This window comes from Otolemur garnettii, unplaced genomic scaffold (assembly GCF_000181295.1).
Source record: "Otolemur garnettii isolate 467f Iridium unplaced genomic scaffold, OtoGar3 scaffold00076, whole genome shotgun sequence".
NCBI lineage: Eukaryota > Metazoa > Chordata > Mammalia > Primates > Galagidae > Otolemur > Otolemur garnettii.
The window spans coordinates 1,016,816-1,028,267 of NW_003852471.1; the positions used below are offsets into that span (position 1 = coordinate 1,016,816).

Here is an 11,452-nt window from a genome sequence, read left to right on the forward strand (position 1 = left end):
TTGGAATTTTTTTTTCTATTGCCCGCCTCTAATCTTTAATTAAATGCAGGAGACAAGAGGATTTAGGGAGCTTGTTTTGCTGGTCTCATGTATCTATCCAGACAAATTTGTGTTGGAACAACGTGCAGTATCTAGTAATATTTTTTACAAAGCCCGCCTGGAAATTCTCACGTTTTTGTTACGAATGGTATCGCTTTTTAGCGTTTTGTTAATTTAAAAGAAAAATCAGTATTGGAATAAAAAGGGAGAAAAAATAAGAGCAGAAAGAGACTTCCTTCCCCCCCCCCAACACGCACACGCGCGCGCGCGCACACACACATACACACACACACATATACACACGCACTCTTTCGGAGGCTCGCGCCCTCTTAGAATAGCAGGTTCCTGCATGTGCCAAGAATCCGGGCCGGAGAAAGAAGGCGCTTTTCAACACCAGGCCGTTCCCACCTGGTGACTGCTGGCTGCCTGGAGCCTGCAAACACCTGGCGTAGTTATTGGGGGGCCGCGGAGACTTCTGCCACGCTCTGGTAGGTTCTGGAGCTGAAGGCAGAGCGCTCAGAAGGGTTTCCTGTGTGTCAGCAACTTCACTTTGCCGAGATAGCCGGCGGAAGAGCGAAGGAGCGCTCTCCGGCCAATCGCTTGCCAGCAGCGACCTCTGACTGAGCGCACCCTTCACCCTCGCCTCCGACTCCGGCGGCCGCAGCCTGGCAGGGGCTGAGCGCACCGGGCCGCGGGGAAGCCCGGCTCTCCAGAAGACGCCTCGGGTTCCCCGCGGTGTTCTGGCGGGTGCCGGCTGGGTCCCGGGCGGGCTCGGCTGCGGCACGCCTTTCCCTTCCCGGCGGAGCGCGGACTCGCTCAGCGCCCAGACTCCGCCCACCCTCGTGGGGGGCCCCGCTCTCCCGCCTGCTCTCAGTATTCGGGACCGATCGCGGCTTCGGAAGAGCCCAGAGCTGAGCAGACGACGAAAAGTACGCGGCTCGGAAGCGCACGGGTCTGCGGCCACGCGCGCGCGGATGGCCCCCAGCGCTGAGCGCAGGGTGGGCTGAGGAAGCGGAGGGGCGCCCAGAAACCGAGCCGCTTGTTTCTAAGGTAGGGAGAAGGAAGATGTCCCAATGAAGTTGCTCTTTGGGGGAAGGAGGCTGGGCAGAGCCCTCCCCACGCCGGAGCTCAGCGGAGCGAGTTTGGCTTGACCTCGCTGCGCCTGCGGCGCGCTCCGCAGCGCGGACCCGCGGCCCTGAGCGAAAGCGCACTCGGAAAGTTATCGGTGGTGGTGCCCTGCACGCCCTGTTGTGTAACCTCGCCGCTGCCAGCCGGACGGGGAAGTGGCCGGCCTGCCCGCCTGCCCAGTGTGGTCGCGGCCGGGGGCGGATTTCATGGCCCGAGGCGCACACGGGACTGGAGGCGGCGTGGGCGAGTCCCGGCGCGCCCCCTCCCGCGGGGATCCCCCGCGCCCGCTCCCTGCCTCTCGCCGGGTTTTCCGATGCTCGCTGAGCCCCTTGCCGCCGTCGCCCTCTCGCCGCAGCTAACCCCGCGGAGCCGCCGCCTAAGCCGGGGAGGAGAGGATGACCGAGGTGCTGTGGCCGGCAGTCCCCAACGGGACGGACGCTGCTTTCTTGGCCAGCCCGGGTTCGTCTTGGGGGAACAGCACGGTCGCCTCCACGGCCGCTGTCGCTGCCTCGTTCAGATGCGCCTTGACCAAGACGGGCTTCCAGTTCTACTACCTGCCGACCGTCTACATCTTGGTGTTCATCATAGGCTTCCTGGGCAACAGCGTGGCCATCTGGATGTTCCTCTTCCACATGAAGCCCTGGAGCGGCATCTCCGTGTACATGTTCAACTTGGCTCTGGCCGACTTCCTGTACGTGCTGACCCTGCCGGCCCTCATCTTCTACTACTTCAACAAGACGGACTGGATCTTCGGGGATGCCATGTGCAAACTGCAGCGGTTCATCTTCCACGTGAACCTCTACGGCAGCATCTTGTTCCTGACGTGCATTAGCGCGCACCGCTACAGCGGCGTGGTGTATCCGCTCAAGTCCCTGGGCAGGCTCAAGAAGAAAAACGCGATCTACATCAGCGTGCTGGTGTGGCTCGTCGTGGTGGCGGCCATCTCCCCCATCCTCTTCTACTCGGGGACCGGGGTCCGCAAGAATAAAACCGTCACTTGCTATGACACCACCTCAGACGAGTACCTGCGAAGTTACTTCATCTACAGCCTCTGCACCACGGTGGCCATGTTCTGTGTACCCTTGGTGCTGATTCTGGGCTGTTATGGATTAATTGTGAGAGCTTTGATTTACAAAGACCTGGACAACTCTCCTCTGAGGAGGAAATCGATTTACCTGGTCATCATTGTACTGACGGTCTTCGGTGTGTCTTACATCCCTTTCCATGTGATGAAAACAATGAACTTGAGGGCCCGGCTGGACTTTCAGACCCCAGCAATGTGTGCTTTCAATGACAGGGTTTATGCCACTTATCAGGTGACAAGAGGTCTAGCGAGTCTCAACAGCTGTGTGGACCCCATTCTCTATTTCTTGGCAGGAGATACTTTCAGGAGGAGACTTTCACGGGCCACCAGGAAAGCTTCCAGAAGAAGTGAGGCTAATTTGCAATCCAAAAGTGAAGACATGACCCTCAACATTTTATCTGAGTTCAAACAGAATGGAGATACAAGCTTGTGAAGAAGGCACAGGGAGCCCCAAACCTCTCACTTTTGTAACATGGTAGGACGCTTAACAAAGCCAAGTGCTTCTCCCCCACCCTTGCCCCTTTCAGTTTCTAGTAAGTTTAGAGAAAAATCAAACCAAGACAATAGTGAGTTAAAAAAAAATAATAGTAAAGTAGAGATGCCCACATCCACATTTAGCCTGTTCGGGTTTGCTTTCAAAGCCTCCTTTCTTTTTGACTATAAGTATGTGTAGTAAAACAATACTATTTAGTTAAATATTTACTTTCTCTTACGCCTTTAAAATGACAAGCTTTTCTGTTTAAAGGGTGTGTGCATGTAAGTACCAGGGCTATTTTGATGTTAGTAACTTCTTAAGAATACTAGCCACCTGAAATTTGAGTTTCTGATTTGTCTAACCCTTCTTGTTTTTAACAATCCATGGCAGGAAGAAATAAAACATTTACATCCACAAAAATACTTAGCATAGAATAGCAGAATACTAAACGCAGTCCATTTAATATCAGAGGAACAGATCTCGGAGTGGATGTCTTTTGGTGATAGTTGATAGAGTTTCTTCAGAGAATTTGGTAGAAAAGCAAAGTCAATGAATTTTAAAACCTGAGAAAAGATTGTTTTCCAGTTATTTCTGGCAAACTGCTCATTATACGTTGGGTGCTAAAATGTTTGATATGGAAGCCTGCAAATTCTCTCTTACTGGTAAAATGCATTCCAAATCATTAAAGTACATGTATTTTCCTTGTAAACACCATGGACTTCCTTAGACTTCCCGTGATGAAGAGTATTTACTTGCACCACTGCTGTGCAATGCCTGCAGGACTGTGTTTGTGTTCCAGGACAAAGTGCTCATTCACATCTGTAAAAACAATTTAAAAATCACAGATAGATTGCAGACCAAAACTCGAGTAAAGTTGAACAGCAGTTAGCAAGGATGAAGCAGTTAGCAGTTGAAGGATGTTGAGTAGGACAGTATTTCAGAAAAAGCATGGTGGACAGTCATCCGCAACAGATGACCTGCAGGTGTACTCTCAGATGGATGTGGCAGCTGGGGTTGGGCAGAAGACATTTTAGAAAAAGGACTTTAGTTTAAATGAAAAGCCTGGTAGAGAAGGTCCTTAAAGCAACATGAAAAGAAGTGGTCAGAGTTTATATGGATTGCATTGATAGAATAGGATGCTATGAGGTTTTAATGAATCATACATCTTAGTATTTAAAGAAAAAATATTTGGAAAGAAAAATATGGAGAATTATATTCAGGCACCTAGAAGAGAAGACGACTGGAGTGTGTTCTTTTATGGTTGTTCTCTCCCAGTTAGTGAAAAGCTTGTAAAATGCTTTAACAACTGTAATAATCATTTTCACTGACTATTGAATGGCTGCATTTCTAGCCCTTCAGTGGTCACTTTCTATATAATGAGAGTAATGAGATCGGGTAATGCAATTAATAACCCCAAACAGATAAGTCTGGTGTCAAAGGATTTTTAATTTTGAAAGCAAGCCCACATACAATTATCATCAGAGTTTGCAGCTGATGGTGGAATAACTTGTTTGCAATCACTGTATAACAAAGTAATAGGGGTACTGTGTGTTCAGGAAAGAAAGAACCCTGCAGAACTTAATGATAGGAAATTCAGGGCTTGATTTCGGTTTTTGTAATGCATGGCTAGACTGAAGATTTGTGAGAACTTCAGAGGAGCTTCAGTTTACCAGTCTGCACCCACTAAGCTCCATAGAGCAAGTCTGTGTTTAGCCTCTGAAACAGTGCTCTTAATGCATAGGATTATAGAACCCAAATTATTGAGAATAAACTTACTGTATCTCTTCATTCAGAGGAGAGAGTTAAAAAAGTTCTCATTTAGTCAGGCTCACTCATACTGTCTATTTTAAAATCATGAAATACAAAATCTGAAATATGTCATTATTGTATTGAGCCTGTCAGTCATAATCAGTGTGAGAAGATCAATATCATTAAACTAAACAAGATGGAAATTGCAGAGCCTAGGAATCAGATTAATAGGCTAAAGGAACACATTTCTGTATTTCTTCACCATTTACTTTAGTTTGTTTGTTTTTTTCTTTTAGGTCTCAGAATGCCCAGCCTGACTTAGATTATGTCTTAAATACATTGTTTCAGCATCTAGAGAACTTTCTCGGGTAGTATGGATCCACTGAGAAGGAGCACGGTGATTAGGCACATCCTTCTTTTACTACTTGGCATGTTTCTTCCAAAGTGGTTCCTCTTTACCTACATCACATCGTGGACATTAAAGACATGTGAATGCATGCCAAGTAGTAACAAGAATGATCTTGCCACCTCCTTCCCATCCAAACGAAGTCTCTGGGAAGATCTGTGCTAATGGGGAAAACATACAGAGGGTCAGAATGAAGCAGGGATCTGTTGGCTGAAAAAATGTAATACTTCTATTACCATATGACATGGTAATAGAAGTATTTTAATAATAAAGTCAGAAAGCTGTTGGTGTTTAGATACCAGCGTAGCTAAGATTATAGAACCTAATAATTAAATTAATTTCACACTGCAGAAATAGTTTAATACCAAGTTCAGGCTGTTGCTTCCACATGGGCATCTTTAATTCATTGAACACCTTTTTAGCTTATGCTGAAATAATAAAAGACAAAAGAAAAAATACAGCACCCAAGTCAGGGTGTAGAGTTAAAATTCTGATGTTGCCACTAAGGCAGCTGTGAGACACTCAACCCTTTCCGGACCACTCATCACGTTTAGAAAGGTTGGATGACATCCATTTGTTGCTGCCTAGGGGATGTGATGACACATGAAAACTAGACAGACGGAGTGTGTAAAATCTGCTGCTGTGTTTTCCAGGACTCTTCAATCCAGTCCTTGGCTAAAAATTTCTGCGAAGTTCACCGATTGTGATGTTGAGCTGTAAATCATCTGAATGTGTTTAGACAGGACCCTAAACTGTCTTTGGATACTATAGATGTTCATGCTTGCTTATTGCAGCTGGAATTCCCTTAGGGACAGTACTTTTAAGATGTGATACTAGTTAGGGTGTGTTGAAGCTTTAACTTTGCTGGTCAAATTATAACCGTCATAATTGTATTTATTGATGAAACGTATAGTCCTTTAGTTGTACAGATTAAAAAACTTGCTTGAAAGATCCAACAAACTGATGTAAATTCTATTTATTACAGTGTACAAATTAATGTTTTAAACTGGTGTATTTTGCATAATATATGATGCATAGATGAAATCAGAGTTGTATATGACTGTGCTTTCCAAATATCAGTATCTTAAAATATTTAAATCTTCAGATATTTTTGGTTTAAAACCTGAAAATGTTTTGTGATATGAGTGATGCGTTTCCCTAGAAATAATTTTGCATGTTTACCTTTTTAGGTAGGGTTTTTTTCTGCCTAGACACAATTTAGTGTCAGACTATCATAAGATTATAGTGACTATAAAATGTGTTAGCGATTTGGGGTCTTTATTGTCCACATTTTATAAATATTATAGAAAGGTTTGTATGTCTTTTCAGGAAGTTTAGAATTTTGCCTCTAAATGCAAAGCTTCCCTTATTAAATGCAAAAGGCTTCTCTTTCATTCAGAGTTGAGGTCTGATTTTTAGACCTGTAGTGGGATGGGCATTAAAGATTCAGCATTAGAATTGAAGGAAAAACTTCAGGGAGATGAGGAGAGGAAAAGGCAGCTGGTACAATCAGTTACTGCTACTCGGTTTTACTTAAATGTCTGCTTTGTGTTTTTTCTTGAGATGAAATAGTATAATCTTAATTTTTTTGAGATAAGAGTTTTTTTGTAACACACTACCAGCAAGTTCAACACTGCTGTTGATTTCGATCTGTTTTCTTCGTTCAATTGCTAACTTTAATTACAAGTTTTGTAGTGATAACTGTATTTCTTTTGGCTGCTGAACTCTGTTACAGTTTTTTATTCTGTTGTACATTGTATTATAGATAGCATCACAAATTAATATGAAGGTGAATATATGTTACATATCAAAATTTGTGAATTTGAATTATAGTATGTCTTAGTGCTTTTGCAAAAAAAAAAAGGTTTATTTTTATATTATCTGTAATTTTAATATAGATAATTGAACTAGATTTTGTGAGTGATCGTGCCATTGAATGAGTGGTGTGGAAACAGTGTTACTTGACATTTTGAGTTTTCTCAGGTCTATCTAAATCAGCGGTAGAATAACAAAATGTAGACTAATTGTGCATAATTGTGTTTTAATAAAAAGAAAGTACTTTCCGATACTAGCATAGTGTTGTTGCTCGCTGGAGTATGCAGAATATTGTATGTTTGTGTGAGAGTGTGTGTGTGTGTCTGTGACTAAGGCATGGCAGCCCACTTTGTATCTGCTATTTATAGTGCCAGCAGAACTTCATAATTGTGGTCACTATAATTGTACTTACCGTTGACAATTAAAACTGAAACTCAATAAAACTATGAAACATGTTTTGATGGCTTCTATGTTATTGCAGAGTTAATACAAGTTTCCCCAGATTTTAACACATAATAGGGTATAGACTGGCAAGTACTCTCGATCATATTGAACCAACCCAGTTGCAAGAATCCTGGTGCAAGATAATTGATAAGATTATCATTGTTTGATCTTGGTCGTAGGAATGTGAGCTAATTATTTAAAGCAAACTACTGAGGCTTCCTTAATGCATACTTCAATAGTAGTGTTGTGTGTTTAAAATGGGGGCTGTAATCTTTTCTTAACTAATTTTTAATTCATGGAAGCAGTTGTACTAATAATTCTTCGTGGTTTCTATTTATTAGTCTACATTGCCTGCTTCTCCACAGTTTATTTTTAAAAGTATATCCAGTGCTGCCATGAAAAGGTACATAATGAATTGGAAGCTTAAAGTATTACTTTTTCTTTTCTTTTCTTTTTTTTTTTTTTTCTCAGTGGAGGAGGCATGTTCACAATGGTCCTATGTGAAGTCTTCTGGTTGTCTGCTGTGATAGTCTGCTGAGATAGGTGCCCTGTAAGAGAAACCTGTGGGTAAAAAATGCAGATCTCTTAAGACCTTTAAGATAAATGTCAGTCAGCCCTTCATTAGCTGTGCTATCCAGACTTCATCATTTCAGCATCCTCGCTTACAAACATAGTCTTTAATAGCAGGTAGGGGTATGTGTGTGTGTGCATGCATGTGTGTGCTGGGCTGGTGTTTATTTAGTGCACACACAGAGATTATATAAATAATTGTCTTTCAGACTAAAAACCAATTTACCCTAAAGCCTTGAGCACCTTATTTTGAATTTCTAAATCACAGAAATCACGGAGTCAAATGATCCTTTTCTTTCACAAGTTAATATGCATTTAAGCCCTCTCTTTAATGCACTGAAAAACTTATTTTCTTTTTTTTCTTTTTAGGGTCAGAGCTTCCACTTTCAAGTGGATAAAGCTTGTCAAAATTCAAAGTAGATCTAATACAGTTTAGAAGTCTGATGGGACGGGGCATTATAGACCCAGCAGACGCCATTAGAAATCCACTTTGATCTTAACACTGTGCTCACTTGCATAACCCTGCAAGGCTATCCTGCACTGGGCTGGACCTGGGGACTGACAGCCGGAGCCAGAATGGCTCCTGGGACCAGCAGTCCAGCTGTGGATAAAGTCAGGCCCCTGAGTCGGCAGCTGTGGACTGAGTGAGGCCCCTGAGCTATGGATAGAGTCAGGCCCCTAGGCTGGCATCTGCCAGCACTGCAGCCCCTTAGGAATCAAGGGAATACAGGAGGCAAGGGGGGGCTATGGGTACTTCAAAGATGGGAAAAAAACACTGGTTTTCCTGATTACTTGATGAGGAGAAATCGCCTGTGTGAAAGTAGAAAATCTTGGATAATAGACTAAAACAGATAGAGACCTTGGAATGATCTATTTCCATCATCTTGTTTTGCAGGTGAGAGCAAAGTGTTCAAGTGTAAGAGTGAGTCTAGCAAAGAACATGGTGTTCTCACTTCTATTAAAGCGTTTCCCCCACATCCCAGGCTTCTTCAAACTATGAATCTTGACCCATTAATTGATCATGAAATCAGGATGGTGAGTTAGGATTGACAATCTTTAACAAAATGATATAGATAGAATGTAACTGAGTCTATAACTCAGTGAGAAAGGCTTTGTGGCTTTAATCTCAGAACAAATACTCCTGTAACATGATGTGTATGTGTGTACATACATGTATAGTTACATGTACTTGTGCCCCATGTCACAGTGGATATTTTATTTCTTATTTCAGACAAAGCCAAAAAAAGTTTGAAAATCCTCCACTGCTCTACTAAGCAGAAGATGGCATGGAGTTCAAGGAATACATTTTAAGAGATTGTTTGGCACACATTTTTAAGATAATTTCAAAGATCTTTGGTGGTTAATTTTGTTACGTGCACTCATTTTTTTTAATGTTATTTTCTTCTGAAGATTCCACTCAGAATTCCCAAAGAAATTACGAAAGCTGCATTTCGCCCACATCTAGTCATAGCTATTTGCAGGTAAAGATAATATAATTGAAACCCAGATTCATGGACAGTTTGCTATCTTAACATCATTTCCTCTGGTTTGAATAGTTACCAATAAAATAGAAAACTTCTGTGCTTAAGAACCAGCTTTGCAGTCGAATGTTTGAACCTACCTCTGCCACTTTCTGCTTGTGAACTCTGGGGGTTATTTAAACTGTCTTTAAATACTTAAATTTTGTGTGTTTGACTATAAAATGGGCATAATTCGCAGCTCATGGGATGCTGGAGGAATTAAATAAAATATGCAGAGCATACCACACAATGCTCAGTAAATGATAAATGCTAAGAACCTCACCACTCTATTGGCTGTTTTCTCACTGCTATTGTTCTAACTTTCCCTGGTCTTCTTTTGTCCCATGGAGGCTTTGTGGACCTCCACGAACTTCATGTTGTGAATTTGAAAGACTGGGTGTGTTTTAATGTCTTTCTTTTGGATACTCCATTGAATGTCTGAGGTCACATAATTAGCCAGTATTCCACTTTTGGAAGCTTTGCGTTGTGACTGCACTGTGTGGGATAAAGACGCACATGGCAGAGTGCACACAGCCGGAAACGCTTTCCAGGAGGGTCTCCTGACCGCTTTAGCTGGGCCTCCCCACCTCTCAGGTTCATGGTTTATTTGCAGTCACCACAGTCCAGATTCTGGCTTTCCGATTTGCAGATTGAGAAACTTGATCCTAATAGTTCATCTGGAGTTCACCAACTCCGGAGGACTGACTCACACTGAGCAAACTGACAAAAGAATCATTTACCACCTAGATTGCCAGCTTGTGAGTAGACCACAGCCGCATCCCAGTCACAATAACAGACATCTGCTTTTTTGTTCAGAGGGGATCTAATTATGGATCAGAAAGTTGCCTGCAGAGCTTTAAATAAGAACAGAGAGGTGATATTCCTGAAGAGCATTTCCAGTAAGGTAGAGGAACTGCAGGAATTGCCTATCCCTGGAGATACTGGCCCTGACAATTAGCACCTATCCTGAACCTGCAATCCAGCATCTATCCTATACTTGACCTGCGTGACTCCTTAGCAGCACATGGACTAAAGATTTCACATTTATTTTCTCTTAAAATCAATCACCACCATTATTACTTCTTTGTATGCAAAATATGTTTTGGTAATGACTCTGACCTGGTGAGGGTAGGAGGAGGGGCATGGTGGAGAGGGCTGCAGGGATTGCTAGGTTCAAGATACTTGTGTACAAATTATCACTGTCACCAAGAAAGTGGATGTGCAGTCATCCACAGATACACGTAGACAGAGAAGGGAAAGGGGCAGCAGGAGGGGAGGGGACAGGGAACCATTTGCAACACCAAAAACAAGGGTGGGCTGTGCAGAGAATAATAAGAAAAAGGAAGAATTGGAATCGTAGAAGACCCAGGACTGCCCTGAAATGATGAAGTTCATAAGGAAATTTTAGGAAAGAGGTAACTCTGTGCCACTTGTTACAAAGAGGACCATAAAGAGTCCATTGACTGTTCAGATTAGAAAGCATTGGTGTTACTGAGGCACAAAAACAGTAAATATTGCTGATCGTGGAAGAAGTGTTTGGTAAAGAGAAGGGGGATGATAGGTTAGTAGTTTGAGGCAGAGAGAGTGATTAGAAATAGAACAAGAGAGGAATTGCTTAAACATGCTACAGGAAACAAGCTCATTTGAAAATTGGCATAGGTGGGTGACCTCAACAGGGCAAAGGGCATAGGTGGATGACATCAACAGGGCAAAGGGCATAGGTGGATGACATCAACAGGATAAAGGAGAAGGGTCAGTTTAGGCAAGAGGTGGTTGCTGAAGTTGAATTGTGGTGAAAGTCACTAGAGTAGAGGAGCTAAATTGGGTGGTCAGGACGCTGGACAGATCACTCAGTGGTGGAAAGTCTATGGGGATGGTGTAGATCAGTGGTTCTCAACCTTCCCAATGCCACAACCCTTTAATACAGTTCCTGCAGGTCATAACCCACAGGTTGAGAACCGCTGGTGTAGAGGAAACTGATTTGCAGTTTGGCAGATGAGAGAACAGAGTCAAGGGGACAGCTGTAAAGAACAAGTTGACATTGTTCTCAAAAGGGAGAGTTACGTGGTGCTGCAAGAATCATCTCCAGAAGCTGGAGATGAGCAGCTGGAAGGATGCCTGGCCCTTTTTTGGTGTGCAAGATAGCATACATAGTGTCCACGGCAAGAAGAAATGACAGAAATATTTTACTGAGCTGAGTTGTCAGCAGGTTTGGGTTAGAC

General features: G+C 43.1%; 1 protein-coding gene across 1 annotated transcript; it reads left to right on the forward strand.

Annotated features, from left to right (window-relative positions):
- Positions 1 to 1,292: 1,292 nt before the first annotated feature.
- On the forward strand, positions 1,293 to 3,142 carry P2RY1 (purinergic receptor P2Y1). The gene has a single exon (XM_003794121.2). The coding sequence runs from the start codon at positions 1,563 to 1,565 to the stop codon at positions 2,682 to 2,684; it is 1,122 nt and encodes a 373-aa protein (XP_003794169.1). The 5' UTR covers positions 1,293 to 1,562; the 3' UTR covers positions 2,685 to 3,142.
- The last annotated feature ends 8,310 nt before the right edge of the window (positions 3,143 to 11,452 follow it).

What these genes read in the sequence shown, in the direction of transcription:
- P2RY1 (XM_003794121.2), top strand. Translation starts at nt 1,563, where the DNA reads ATGACCGAGGTGCTGTGGCCGGCAGTCCCCAACGGGACGGACGCTGCT.